The sequence below is a fragment of the Erpetoichthys calabaricus genome, chromosome 6 (genome assembly GCF_900747795.2).
Source record: "Erpetoichthys calabaricus chromosome 6, fErpCal1.3, whole genome shotgun sequence".
NCBI classification, from domain to species: domain Eukaryota; kingdom Metazoa; phylum Chordata; class Cladistia; order Polypteriformes; family Polypteridae; genus Erpetoichthys; species Erpetoichthys calabaricus.
Genome location: NC_041399.2, coordinates 176,246,759 through 176,259,244, shown reverse-complemented (window position 1 = coordinate 176,259,244; position 12,486 = coordinate 176,246,759). Strand labels below are relative to the sequence as shown.

The 12,486-nt window shown below is 38.1% G+C and overlaps 1 protein-coding gene across 13 annotated transcripts in view; it reads right to left on the bottom strand.

Annotated features, from left to right (window-relative positions):
- The window catches only part of dip2ca (disco-interacting protein 2 homolog Ca), a 559,093-nt gene that overhangs the window by 24,791 nt on the left and 521,816 nt on the right, over nt 1–12,486 (bottom strand). For all 13 annotated transcript variants that reach the window (XM_051929039.1, XM_051929043.1, XM_051929041.1 and 10 more), the window contains one exon: nt 9,297–9,358. In XM_051929039.1, coding sequence (XP_051784999.1) covers nt 9,297–9,358 — 62 coding nt within the window. The remainder of the gene's footprint in view (nt 1–9,296; nt 9,359–12,486) is intronic.

The window sequence follows — 12,486 nt, the reverse complement described above, 5'->3', positions numbered from 1 at the left end:
AATACAAAAATTATTTAATTCTACCAAAATATTTACTTTTAGAGAAACACTTTAGCATTGCTCAAAACAAAATGTGCGATATTTAGCAATTTGCATACTGTAATTACAATAATTATTAGTTAAATACAACCACAATACTTCTTTTTAGAGGGGCATTTAAACATTTCATTCTCTAAAATAAACTTTTACAATTAAAATAATAATTCAGAAGAAGTATGATTTTCTGATATGAAATGCACAGCTCTGATCAAATGCGACTGGTAGAACAAAGGGCTTCTTTGTGATTTAGAAAAGTCCTTAGATAGAACTGGCATACACAGAGGAAGATGCAGGAGCACTTCAGCTGAATCAAAAAAAAAAAAACACACTAAGAGAAAGCAGCTGCTGTGCGGTTACAAGTTACTCAAACTGCATGAGATGCTTATTAATATTGGATAAGAAACCTCAGCAAGTGAGCTCTAAGAACATAGTTTTGTAACTATGGAGGCTTTAAGAAAAAAATCACAAATCAAGACAATTACACCAGGATAGAGAGACACAACCTATAAAATGTGTTTGATGTAAATGATGCTCTGAAAAGTGAACAGATTTAAATGCTCGCCAATTTAAAGCCTGCTGTGTTCCTACTTTACACAGCTTACAGCCTACTTTGCGCAGCTTTCTGTATGGATACTAAAAGAAAACGAAATAAAATATTTAATCAGCTATGAAAGTCTGAAATTTTTCAAGCATCTAATAGATAATTTTCTAACAAAAACATTATAAAAAGAATTTTTTTTTAAAAATCTAACTACCCTCCCGTTGATTTTGTGGATGTCTGTTGTCCATTTATAGGGTCAATGAGATCAGGGCAAGGACTAAACCAGGAAGGCATGCCTCTCCATTCCAAACACACTCATAAGCTTGGCACATAAGTAATAAACACTATTGCTGATCAGCAAACTTCCCCAAAGAGTTTTTCATAGTGAATTTGCTGGGTGTACTGGTGACTTTTTTCATCAAAATTTTCAATGAAAATTTGCTGTATGGCATGATTGGACAAACTTTATTCCCCAGCACCTCATGATGCAGACATCGCTGGATCGGGATGTCACTATCTGATCTGCACTACCTGCACGCGTACTGTTAGCATACTCTGTCTTGCATTTTACAGTGCTGCCTGATCATGCATATGTGTAAATAATTATGGCATATACAAGCATGTATTATATTACTGATTGATACAACAGCCAGTGTTGCAACTTGTATGCATTTATTTTAAAAAATAAATTGCAGTATTTTTATTTGAGAGGTACATTTGCTGAACAAATTGAAAATATTATGAAAATACTGAGTTGCTCTGTTTAGATTCATTGTATATTGTATCTTCACTGTTGGATTAAGCATGTTATGCTCCTTAATGACAGGGACAGCCACCTCCAGCCACCAAAAGAGTATATAATGCTGTTCCCTTGCATCACAGACTCTGTAGTTCTGTGTTAGTAGTGTTGTTAGGTGCACTCTAGACACAGAGAGAGATGAAGGACTTGGACTTGAAGTATAATTTTATCTCTGAAGTGGCACAGTGGCTAGCTGCTTCACAGCTGAAGTCATATTTATAGCCACAAAAGTCAGTCCAGTACTGTTGGCAAAAGCTTTCCTAGCCATCAGGAACATAAGGCAATGCACCATTACAATCAGCCAGGAACCAGCGCCTATCCCAGAATCACAGGGCCTAGCTGGGATTGGGCCAACCCACTTGGAAACCAAGCCCACAAAGTTTTCTATGGATTTAACATTAAGTTAAATTTCTCAGACAGAAAACTATGCCAAGTAAGTAATTTATCACTTTATAACATCCAAATTGAAGCTAAAAATGTTACTGCAGAAAATAAAGACATGTTCAGAAAGTGTGTGTATTAGTTGTGCAATGTGTTGTCAAGTTTATGCACTCTCCTCAATGTGGTAAGTGATTGCTCAGACAATTAAAGGATGGTAAACTTGATGCAGTGGATGCAAAAATACACATCATAATAGATGGGGACACATAGCAGCTCTTCAGCAAAATTTTTATAAAGACACAAACTTTTTATTTAATAGAAAGTGTAATATGTACACAAAAAATTGCACTGAATTCCACTGTAATCCTATTACAAGCTGATCTTGTTCTATTCTGAAATTGAAAAAGGGTATAAGTTCTGTTATTAATGGTGCACAAGAAAAGGCAACTGAGGTGCTTGTGGGTGTCGACCTCTGTCAGTGTTTTCATGACTTTTGGTCAGTTCTACATGAAAAGATAACAGAATAAATTACAAGACATAAAACATTTTCAGACATTTTCAAGGAGACTGACACCTGGCAGCATTAGGTCCAAGGTAAGAACCAACTCTAGACTGAATGCCAGTTTATCATATAGCCATAACATAAACAGCTACAGTTTTATGACTTTAGGCTGTGCTAAAAATACCCGTGTACCACGGATGCTGAATTTGTGAGGTAACAGCACTATCTGATAAAGATTATCATAGAGAAAATAATGTTGCTTTTAACTATAAAGAGACAATAAAGAAAAATCTCTCCTTTGGACAAAAAAAAAAAAAAAAAGTGAATCACTTTCAGGTGCATTTCAAATACCAGCAAGTTTTAGCTGCCTTGGAATTTAAATTTCTTCAGTATGCAAGTATTTTGGTATAATAAAAAAAAAGTTTTCTAACTAGTTGCTATTGAAAAAATTACAGCGGAGCTGTCACTGTCCTCGTGTTATGAGAATCAGAGTGTCATCCTTCAAAGAAGAACAGCTAAAAGCAGATTACAGATCTGTATTTTATAATAAAGGGTACAGCATTATGTATCTGGGGAATCAGTGAATGCCGATTATCATGCCCGATGAAGTTTCCTTCACATTCACAGCACATAAATCATAGCTTAAATTGGCAGTGCTCTTGTAATTAGACATTTACTACACAAGCAATCAGACAATCTTAATAAAAAAACACCATGAATATGCTGCCAGCAACAAAAAAGACAACCCATAAAATTAACAGATAAAAGAAGACTAATGATTATCTTACTTTTTCTTTATTACTAAATGTATTTGCCCATTTTAAAAGGTTAACACCCAACCTATGTCAGTGGCAGATCTGTAACAAAGGTAAAAAGTAGAAGGAATGAAGCAGTTATACCACGGGTCAGCTGAGGATAATTATCTCAATAATCTATTAGTTATACAATAAAAGTGTACGACTGAACCTGAAATATCAGAAGCAAATCTTTTTTTAATTACTATAAACCATGAATTTGCAATTTCATACATATTTTCTTCAGCACTGCAAAAACAAATTATTAAAAGGCACATCTAAGTAAAGAATGAGCCTTCAATACTTCCTTTCTGTGTTCCTTAAGCTTTACATGAAATCTTTTAAAAACTTCTTTTTTTATTTATAATTTTTTTCATTTTTTATTTATAAATTATAAATACAAGGAAGAAGGCTGTAATGCACTTAAAAAGCAGAAATGTGCTTTTACCAAATAGATCAAAGCTATAGCACATTTAAAGAAACTGGAAAAATGTTAATTAACTGTATATGAAAAATAAATAAAAAGCAAGACTGTTAATGACCACTACATAAAGACCTAAATATGTCTATAACCCAACAGCATTAGCAGTAGTTTCTATCAATGATGTATAGGTGGAAATGTGGTGAACCATGGGTATCTATATAATAAAAGCCCAGCGCGGCGTCCGTGTCCATGTCCAGGTTCCTTTTGGCTGTACAGCCGCCACTGTAGAAAAGCCCCAGTCCTTCCCCTCTCAGAATTCCTGCTTACCCCCCTCCGTTCTTTCCCCTTTGTGCACGTGAGTATTTCGAGGCCCGCGTCTGAGTCGGATGGTTCCCCTGGTCACCAATTCGTGTGTTTCAAGCTGCGATTTTCTATTTTCTCCCTTCCGGCCCACTATGCCTTTCTGTCTTCAGCTACCCATGTGCACTTGTACGGAGGAGACCTTACGGAACAATGCCGAAACGAAAGGCAACTGAACCTGCTGCTGCGAGAGAGGACACATTACAGTGTGATCACGAAGCAAAGAGGCAAAGGTGTGCCAGTCGCTCGCAAGAAATGGACACTCAGCATTAACACAGATTAGCTCAACAACGCGTCTCTGCCGCACAACGAAAGGCAACTGAAACCCCTACAGAGAGAGAAGACAGATTACGCCGTGATCGCGAAAGAAAGAGGCAAAAGCGTGCCAATGAGACACCCGACGAGAGGTGCTTATGATTGCAAAACAACCGTAATAGACAAATTCCTACAGAGAGAGAGGACACATTACGCATGACCACTTACTTGAAGCAAGCATAATCACTGGTAAACACTGTGGTCAACACGTCTTCATCCCCAGGATAGGTCTGACTCCACAGACATTACTATGTGAAATGAAGGTGACGGACGCGATGACACAGTGCTGCATGTCACTGACGAAGTTAATGAAGACCACTCAAATGACCTACATCGCTTTGCTCTTCAGAATGAAGTACGACTACATGCCCCCTCGACAAGCACAGGACGTCCTCAACGGTATGATCCTCCTCTTCCTTACAACCATTTACACAACGTATACGATTCTGATTAGTCTGCGTCCCACACTTCGTGAATCATGGGTTTTGTTTTGAAATTTTGTTTCCCATGCAAAAATCAAATGCGGTGCGATGAAGGACCCAGTTCACGACTGGCAGCCGTGTTTAAACAGGGAGTCCTTCAACTGTGGTCATCCAACGCGCAGCGTAGCGCACGCCAAGTCGCTAGTAGTTTAATATTAATCTTTATCCGTCATAGTCTGCCTCTAAACCTTCAACATATTCCATTTTCTTAAACTTGCTCACCACACTGATTGCTCTTTAAAGCACAAATATCACTTCTGTTGTCGCAGCTTTTAACAAATCCTGACACTTCCCATTTCAAAAACAATAGTGGTTTCTTTGTGATGTGCTTTTATGAAAATGGACTGTAGTTAAGTTAACAGCAATGACAACATGTCAGCAATCCTCTGGAGAAAATTTGCAAGGCACACAAGCAGCACTATATTTTAATGACTAAAGGGAAACACACAGAAACTATTAGATCTCTGCCAAAAGAGGGTTAGATGTTAGGCTAGCAACCCATCCATGTAAAACCTACAACCGTTACAGAAACAGCAGGAAGAATCTCAAGTATTTCTGGTCAATCAGGTGGGAGTTCGGTTTTGAGTCACATCACGGTGTGGGAAAAAACCAGCATCAGTGTCCGGTGCCTGCAGTCAAAAGCAATTTTCTCAGCCAGGAACATTACAAGAATTGGGACATGGAACGAACAAACATTATATCAGGCTAGACGATTCACCCACCTTCTACGGGTCTTCGATGATTACAGGCTGGAAATCTTTGCCGTAAGTGAGGTCAGTTAGACGGAGAGTGGATGAATCAACAGCAATGGCAAGACTATCCTGCATGTAGGCCATGCAGATGAACATGGAGTCGGCCTCGTTCTGGGTTAATGAGCGACGAAGGGACTTATTGGATGGGAGCTGGTCAGTGATCGAAAAATCACAGCCAGCTTCGCCCATGGCAAAGCGACCATTGTACAAGTGTATGCGCAATGAAACAGTGAAGGACAAACTTTATATGCAGCTCCAAGACATCTTTAACAGCATTCCAAACCATGATCCAGAGGTCCTGAGCGGGGACTTCAATGCCAAACTGAGTGGCGACTAACGAGGACTGGAAAAATTAATTGAACTCCACGCATTTTGACCTCAGCTCCGCGACCATGGCAAGCGACAAGCATCCTTCTGCAAATACAACAGACTGTGTGTCAGGAACACATACTTCCAACATCGGCAAATTCACATAAAGACCTGGCAATCACTGAAGAAGCGCACCTTCAATGAGAGTGATTTCATTTGCATCAGTGAAAAGTGGAGATCGTCACCACACAATGTAAGGGCCTACAGAAAGGCGGAGGTTGGACTGGATCATTACTTAGTCAGGGCAGATATCAAACTTAAGCTCCAAAACCAAAGGTAGCCCCTAACAAAAAGACTCACTAATGGTCTTCGCTCTGGAATTACACAACCACTTTGGCCCTCTCGAGGATGTGGCGAATGTAGAAGGCCTCTGGAACTTTCTCAGCGATGCCAGGCAATGCGCCCAAAAAATCATTGGGAGGTACAGAGTAAAATGGCAGAACAGTGGATCCAAGACAAATTGTGGAAGCTGACTGGTGAAAGGAAAGTCACAAAGCTAAAATAGCGCTTTGAGTACTGAGAAAAGCACTATATAAATGTAATGAATTATTATTATTAAAATGGAAACAGGCCAAAGACATAAATGAAGTTCAAGAAATGAGTCAAAGATACATAGAGCTTGACCGGCTGGTGAAGAAAGGCTGCCAGAAGGAGAAGATGAAATGGCTGGAGGGGTAGGCACTGAAGCACAAGAAGCGCCTGACCGAAACGACTCCAAAACTCTACCGTATTGTCAATGAACTGACAGTTTCAGTGTGCCAATCAAGGACAAGAACAGGAAGTTTTTAGTCGTCCAAGAAGAGCAGAACAAAAGGTGGATCAAAACCTTCCAGGAAATCCTCAACATGCCAGACCCGACCACCATATACAACATCAATGAAGAGAACACTCAACAAGACCTCCAGGTGAACACTGGCAAGATCACCAATGAAGAAGTAAAGATTGTGATAAGAAACCTCAAAAACAACAAGGCAGCTGGTTTGGACAAAATACCTGCAGAGATCCTAAAATACAGCCGCAAAGCCATGCTGGAAGAATTGACATTACTGTTTAGCGAGTGCTGGCAAAGTGGTGCAGTTCCAGAGGACTGGCAAAGAAGTGCCATTTTCAAGAAAGGAAACATCTCTGAATTCACCAGCTGCTGGGGCATTACTCTTCTCCCAGTGCCTGGAAAGGCGTTCTGTGCAGTCCTCCTTCAACAGCTGTGAAACACCCTCAACCAATGCCTAAGAGTGGAACAAGCCAGCTTCTGCAGTGGAAGGTCCTGCAACAAGCAACTCTTCATCTTATGAAACATCATAAAACAGTGTGTTGAGTATCAGCACCTGCTCGCCATCAACTTCATTGACTTCAAGAAAGCATTCGATAGTGTCCACCGAGAGTCCCTTTGGCAGATCCTGCACATGTATGGTGTACCAGCAGTCTTTGTTACCATCTTCAAAGACCTGTATCTGCGATTAAACTGTTGTGTCAAGACCGCGAATGGCAACATGGACTTCTTCAGAATCACAACCAGGGTCTGTAAAGGTTGCTTCATGTCCCTGCTTGTGGTTCTCAAAACCCCATCATCCAACAAGCTGGAACACGCACTGGGGAAGGCAACCAATGGTCTGACCAGGATTGTCATGGCGACCAGGACTTTGCCAACGACATTGCTCTACTTGAAGAAGACAAGCTGAAATTGCAAAATACAGTGGAGAGGAAGCAATCTCTGAACAGTGGGTCACCCCAAAAGGAATCAAGCTGGGCCCAAGGACTGTGAAAGTAAGAGTGCCACATGATGTGCCAGAATGTATGTGTTTATCAAATAATATAGTGGAAAAAAAAACACATTCCAAGCATGATTTTGATTAAACACCTACTTCTCTTACCTTTACTTATAAATGCCAAGCATATAGTTCTATCCTTCTATATTCACTTTTATGTTTAATGAATAAAACTCAAGTCAGAATAAAACATCTTTTTGCAATATATATCATGAGTGAAAGTGACAAATAGTTTAAAGAGTAAAGGGGAATTTGTAAACAAAAACATTAGAGAAAAATATAGAGGACAATAGGTTTTAAACTGGAGAACATTTCCATTTTGTGAATTTCCCATTGGGATTAATAAAGTATCTATCTATCTATCTATCTATCTATCTATCTATCTATCTATCTATCTATCTATCTATCTATCTATCTATCTATCTATCTATCTATCTATCTATCTATCTATCTATCTATCTATCTAAGACATGGAAAAAGATCCCTTGGGCATTGGCTAATAAACAAAGATGACATAGGGTCAGGAATTAAACCCATCATTGAATGCCTGCATGGGGTAGAGAAAAGAAACCTAACAATTTGGAATTTGGGCATGGGGGCCGGATGCTTAAGGAGGAGCTGCTAGATGTGATGGTTATGCTTGGCAGGACAGTGCCTCACAAAACAGAGGTGGGACATAATAGATCTTGTTGCAATATGGACTATATCGGAAGGACATATTAACTTATTAAATCACTCTGAATATGGACACTAACAGTTAATATCATGCTGCACTGCTAGCCTTCAGTCTGTTCCTTTGTCCGCACCTGACATCATCATATAAGTCAAAAGAAAAACACTGGTAGATAACAGATATTTTATTTACTACTATATTAAAGATAAGTATAAATAAAGATAATATTACTACTAATTATTTTTTATTGTACTGTTCTTCTATAATGTATTATGGAGTGGATATTTTATGTGTCATTTTTGTTATCTTAATGTTTACTTTTGCTTGTGCTTTCTAAGCACGAGCATGAATAAAATGTCTGATATTAATGTGATACATGCCTGATAAAACCATATCTAATCTAAATAAACATGCAACCAGGAATGTAAGGAGAGAAACAAATGTGAAAGCAACAAAAGGCAAAATATAAATCTGCCTGACTCCGGAATCATATTCAACAAACTATATACAGTAGTTGCCATGTACCAGGACAACAAAATGATATGTCAGTAGCAGCACTACATTCTCTCCTTCTAACCATTTCCTGAAATATTCTCCTACTTTTAAAAGCGTTTCAAAGTTAGTCACCCTTGCTGCAGAGGTATCTAAACAATATATTGTGAGACAATTTACAGTTCTCATTCAATATTATCACTTGGTGTTCTGCAGTCAGTAGACATTGAAAGTTGACTCAGTTTTACAAGCAGTTGTGCATGAAAAAGTAAAACACAACAATGACTGTACCAATCTAATATATAACCCTGCTATTTGGTGCATTAATTATTAGATTGGTCTAGTCATCATTATTATAACATACCAACGCAGGCATTCCTTCAACCTATAACTTTTAAAAGGCCTATTTTATGACCAAAACACATGTGTGTGTATGTAGGTACTGAAGCTTCTTTAGAAGTTTTTCACATCTGAATGTGTTTAACACATAGACATGCATACTCCAAATAAAAACAAGGAATATTGCAGCAATCAAAGTGTTCCAGTGTATCCAGTGTTCATATATTTTTATTACTATCAAAAACTTTGAAACAGCTGGAGGTCCTACCTATCATGCCTCAGAGCCCTCATATCAACATACACAGTAGTTGGATCAGGTCCTGAAGTTCCCTGTAACAAACAATATTCAAGTTAAGAGTCATCAAATAATATGCTGCTTGCACAGAATATGTAACATATACAAGGTTAATGCACAGTGAAGTTATATAAGAAATGCATGATTCAATTTATTCTAGCAGCATGACCAGTTCTACAAAACACAAGTATTTTGTAGAATCTCAAACATTCACTCATAAGAGAGAATTAAATGTCTAATAAAAATCTAGAGAAACATCTTAACACAGCACTGTAACAATGCTGAACAAAGTAACTACTGTATGTCACTAACAATGAGTTAAAAACAAAATTAAAAAAATGAGCCGGGGGGGTTGGCTATAAGCTAGTTGTTTGGCAATTGGCTAAGCATGCAAATCAAAAAGCACAAATTAGTTATGTGAACATCAAAAGCATCTCTAGAGGGTGAAAAGTCATTATCAGGGAAAGGAGAAAGTGGGAAAGGAGGAAGTGAGGACAGACAGTAAATAACACCTTGGTCATTTACAGTGCCCACAAGAAAAATTTGCTGAGAAAAGATGAAAGCTCTTAGGCAGAGTCCAGTGTTCTATTTTGGAATTCTTTATTTTACCTTGCATATCTACAGCTGGCCACGAGAAGGAAAATCAGTGAAGTAACCAACTGGGCAAAATGGCTCACTGTTTCTATACTTTAACTTTAATAGCACTTTTGGAGACTGGGCAAGCAGAAGATCTGAAATTTCCATCCTGATATTAGACTTTCAAGTGTAGTCCTGAAATAAGGTATCTCAAACACAACTGGGTTCTTAACCTCATCTAAATGTACAAAGGGAGATCATGATGTATTTTATAATATCTAAATACATTGTTTAAACTGACCACTTCATCCTTCTTAGGTCCTATTGGGAGGGGTAAAGCCACGTAAAGCACAATGGAATGTAAAATTCATTTTTTTTTCTTCTTAATGCTTCAGTATTTCCATTTCTAGTATAGTAATAATATTCTAGGGTAGAATTCCAAAAAGAAAAAGGAAGCTTGACAATAAGTGACTCTAACAGAGTCAAGGCAAACTACAGAGTAGCATAAACTAACAAGCTTCAGTTCATTGAGCTCCACTGCCAGAAAACAACAAAAAAAAGGACAAGAGTTGCACATGCAGGTCAGGCTCTGCGTAACAATCAGGCTTACAAAAAGAAAACAACGAACTATACAACCGCGTGATTTTAAACCTGGGAGTTAGTAGTGTTTGACAAAAAAAAAAAAAAAATCAAAAGTCCTCTGTCCTAACCCACCCCATCAAACACAAGCACATGAACATTTTTACTTCTAACCTACTGTAAGTTGCAATATGAACTTAGCCTTTTTCACTACAGCAGTGTAACAGACTAGAACTGGTTGGAGATTTGAGTATTAAACAAAAAATTATCCAATGTGATGACACCTCTCCCAAATTAGTAATAGGATGATCCAAATTGACTGTAGCGTTCCTAGATGTTGGTATCATGAAAAATGCAAAAGTTGAAATCTATTTGGCAAGATGGCACAACTCTTGACAGAATGTATTTAAATTAATGCTGGGAAAATATCTCTATATTAGAAAAAGCTGACTGTATATAATAAATACATACTGTATGAAATGCCTATAGAAACTGTAGGAGATCTTTTTATAATGATCATATTTTGGATTACTGATCTGAAACCAAGTCAATTAAATATAATTTTTGTATCTACACATGCTAATAACAATCTACAGATTCTAAACAATTAAAAAATCAAAAATGACAAATTCCAACAGTGGGCTGATTAATGAAAACACAACATCAAATCAATTTTGGCTCTAGTAAAATTACATGCTGGTTTTCAGCAGTTTTGCATCAGAATAAAAAAATATCTCTTCCACAGGGTCTCATTTGCTATGTTATAACTTTTAGAGTACTGGTAACTAGGAAAATAACAAACACTAACAGATTAAGGTCAGAGATTGGCGGATATTTATAAAATGACTTAAAAGGTCAAAAACGGTTTGGTGGGTGTGGGTCTGTACTTCTGTGAAGCCATGCGGCTGTGAGGTCTTCAGTGGGAAACAAAATGATTGCTTGTTAATGTACAGATATGATTGGCTCAGTTGTTGATCATTGACACTCCACAGGTCATTGAGCAAAGCATCTGCACCCATACAGTATACGAAAAGTCAGTTAGAGAGAGAGAAAAAGAACAAAAACTTAATTGTAAGTAAGATAGAAAAGGAGTGAAGGTAGAATCAAGGCTGAGAGAGAAAAAATGTCAGGATTGAGAACTAAGTACAGAAGAAAGAAGGCAAGGCGTTCAGGGAAGATACTCCACATGGAGCGAGAGGAACGGTGCTTTGGGGGCAGGGTTGCTCCTGCTGAGCATCACAGAGAAGCAGGAGCGGCCGATTGCTCCAATGAATTATTCCATAAACGCTGAAGGTTGGTGGTGGGGCAATGGAGCAGGGCTTGGAGATTCCCATGTAGGCTAAAAAATGGTTGCAGTAGGGGGTTTAGGTTGGAGGAGCTAACGTGGTTCAGCTACTTGTTGGTGTCTCTGTTGACCGAGTAGACCTGATGAATAAGGTTCAAAAGACATATGCACCTGGGCTCTATATCCAGAGGAAGCAAAAAAAGGTGGCTAATCTGGACTGTGTTTTAATATTTAAATTTAACCTTGAAACCTATTTAATGGCTTTATTTACTTTGGCATTTTACCCTCCACAATAAGCACTGTTTTTACCTTAGATTATTTATTTATTAGAGACTCCAGTGAGTTGAGTTACTGGTTGTATGAATAAACTTCACTACACACTTTTTCACCACTTTTGTTATCAATGTGTTCTCAGTGCACTAGTCTATCCTGGTCATGACTATCAATAATCCAGCAAAATAGTTGGAACAAGAACTGTCAAGTAAAGAAAAGAATACATTGAATCTTGTCTGAAGACCTGCACGCAAGAAGAACTGTAGGGTTCCTGAAGACATGTGGGAAAACACTCTGTGATCTGATAAAACCATGAGAAAATTTCTTGGTCTACATGCACACTTTCACATGGTACAAATTTAATAGAACCTATTATTTAAAGAATCCCAATCCAAGCTGTAAAGAATACATAATAAAGACGTTTTTGAAAACAGCCAAAATGGGGAAGAA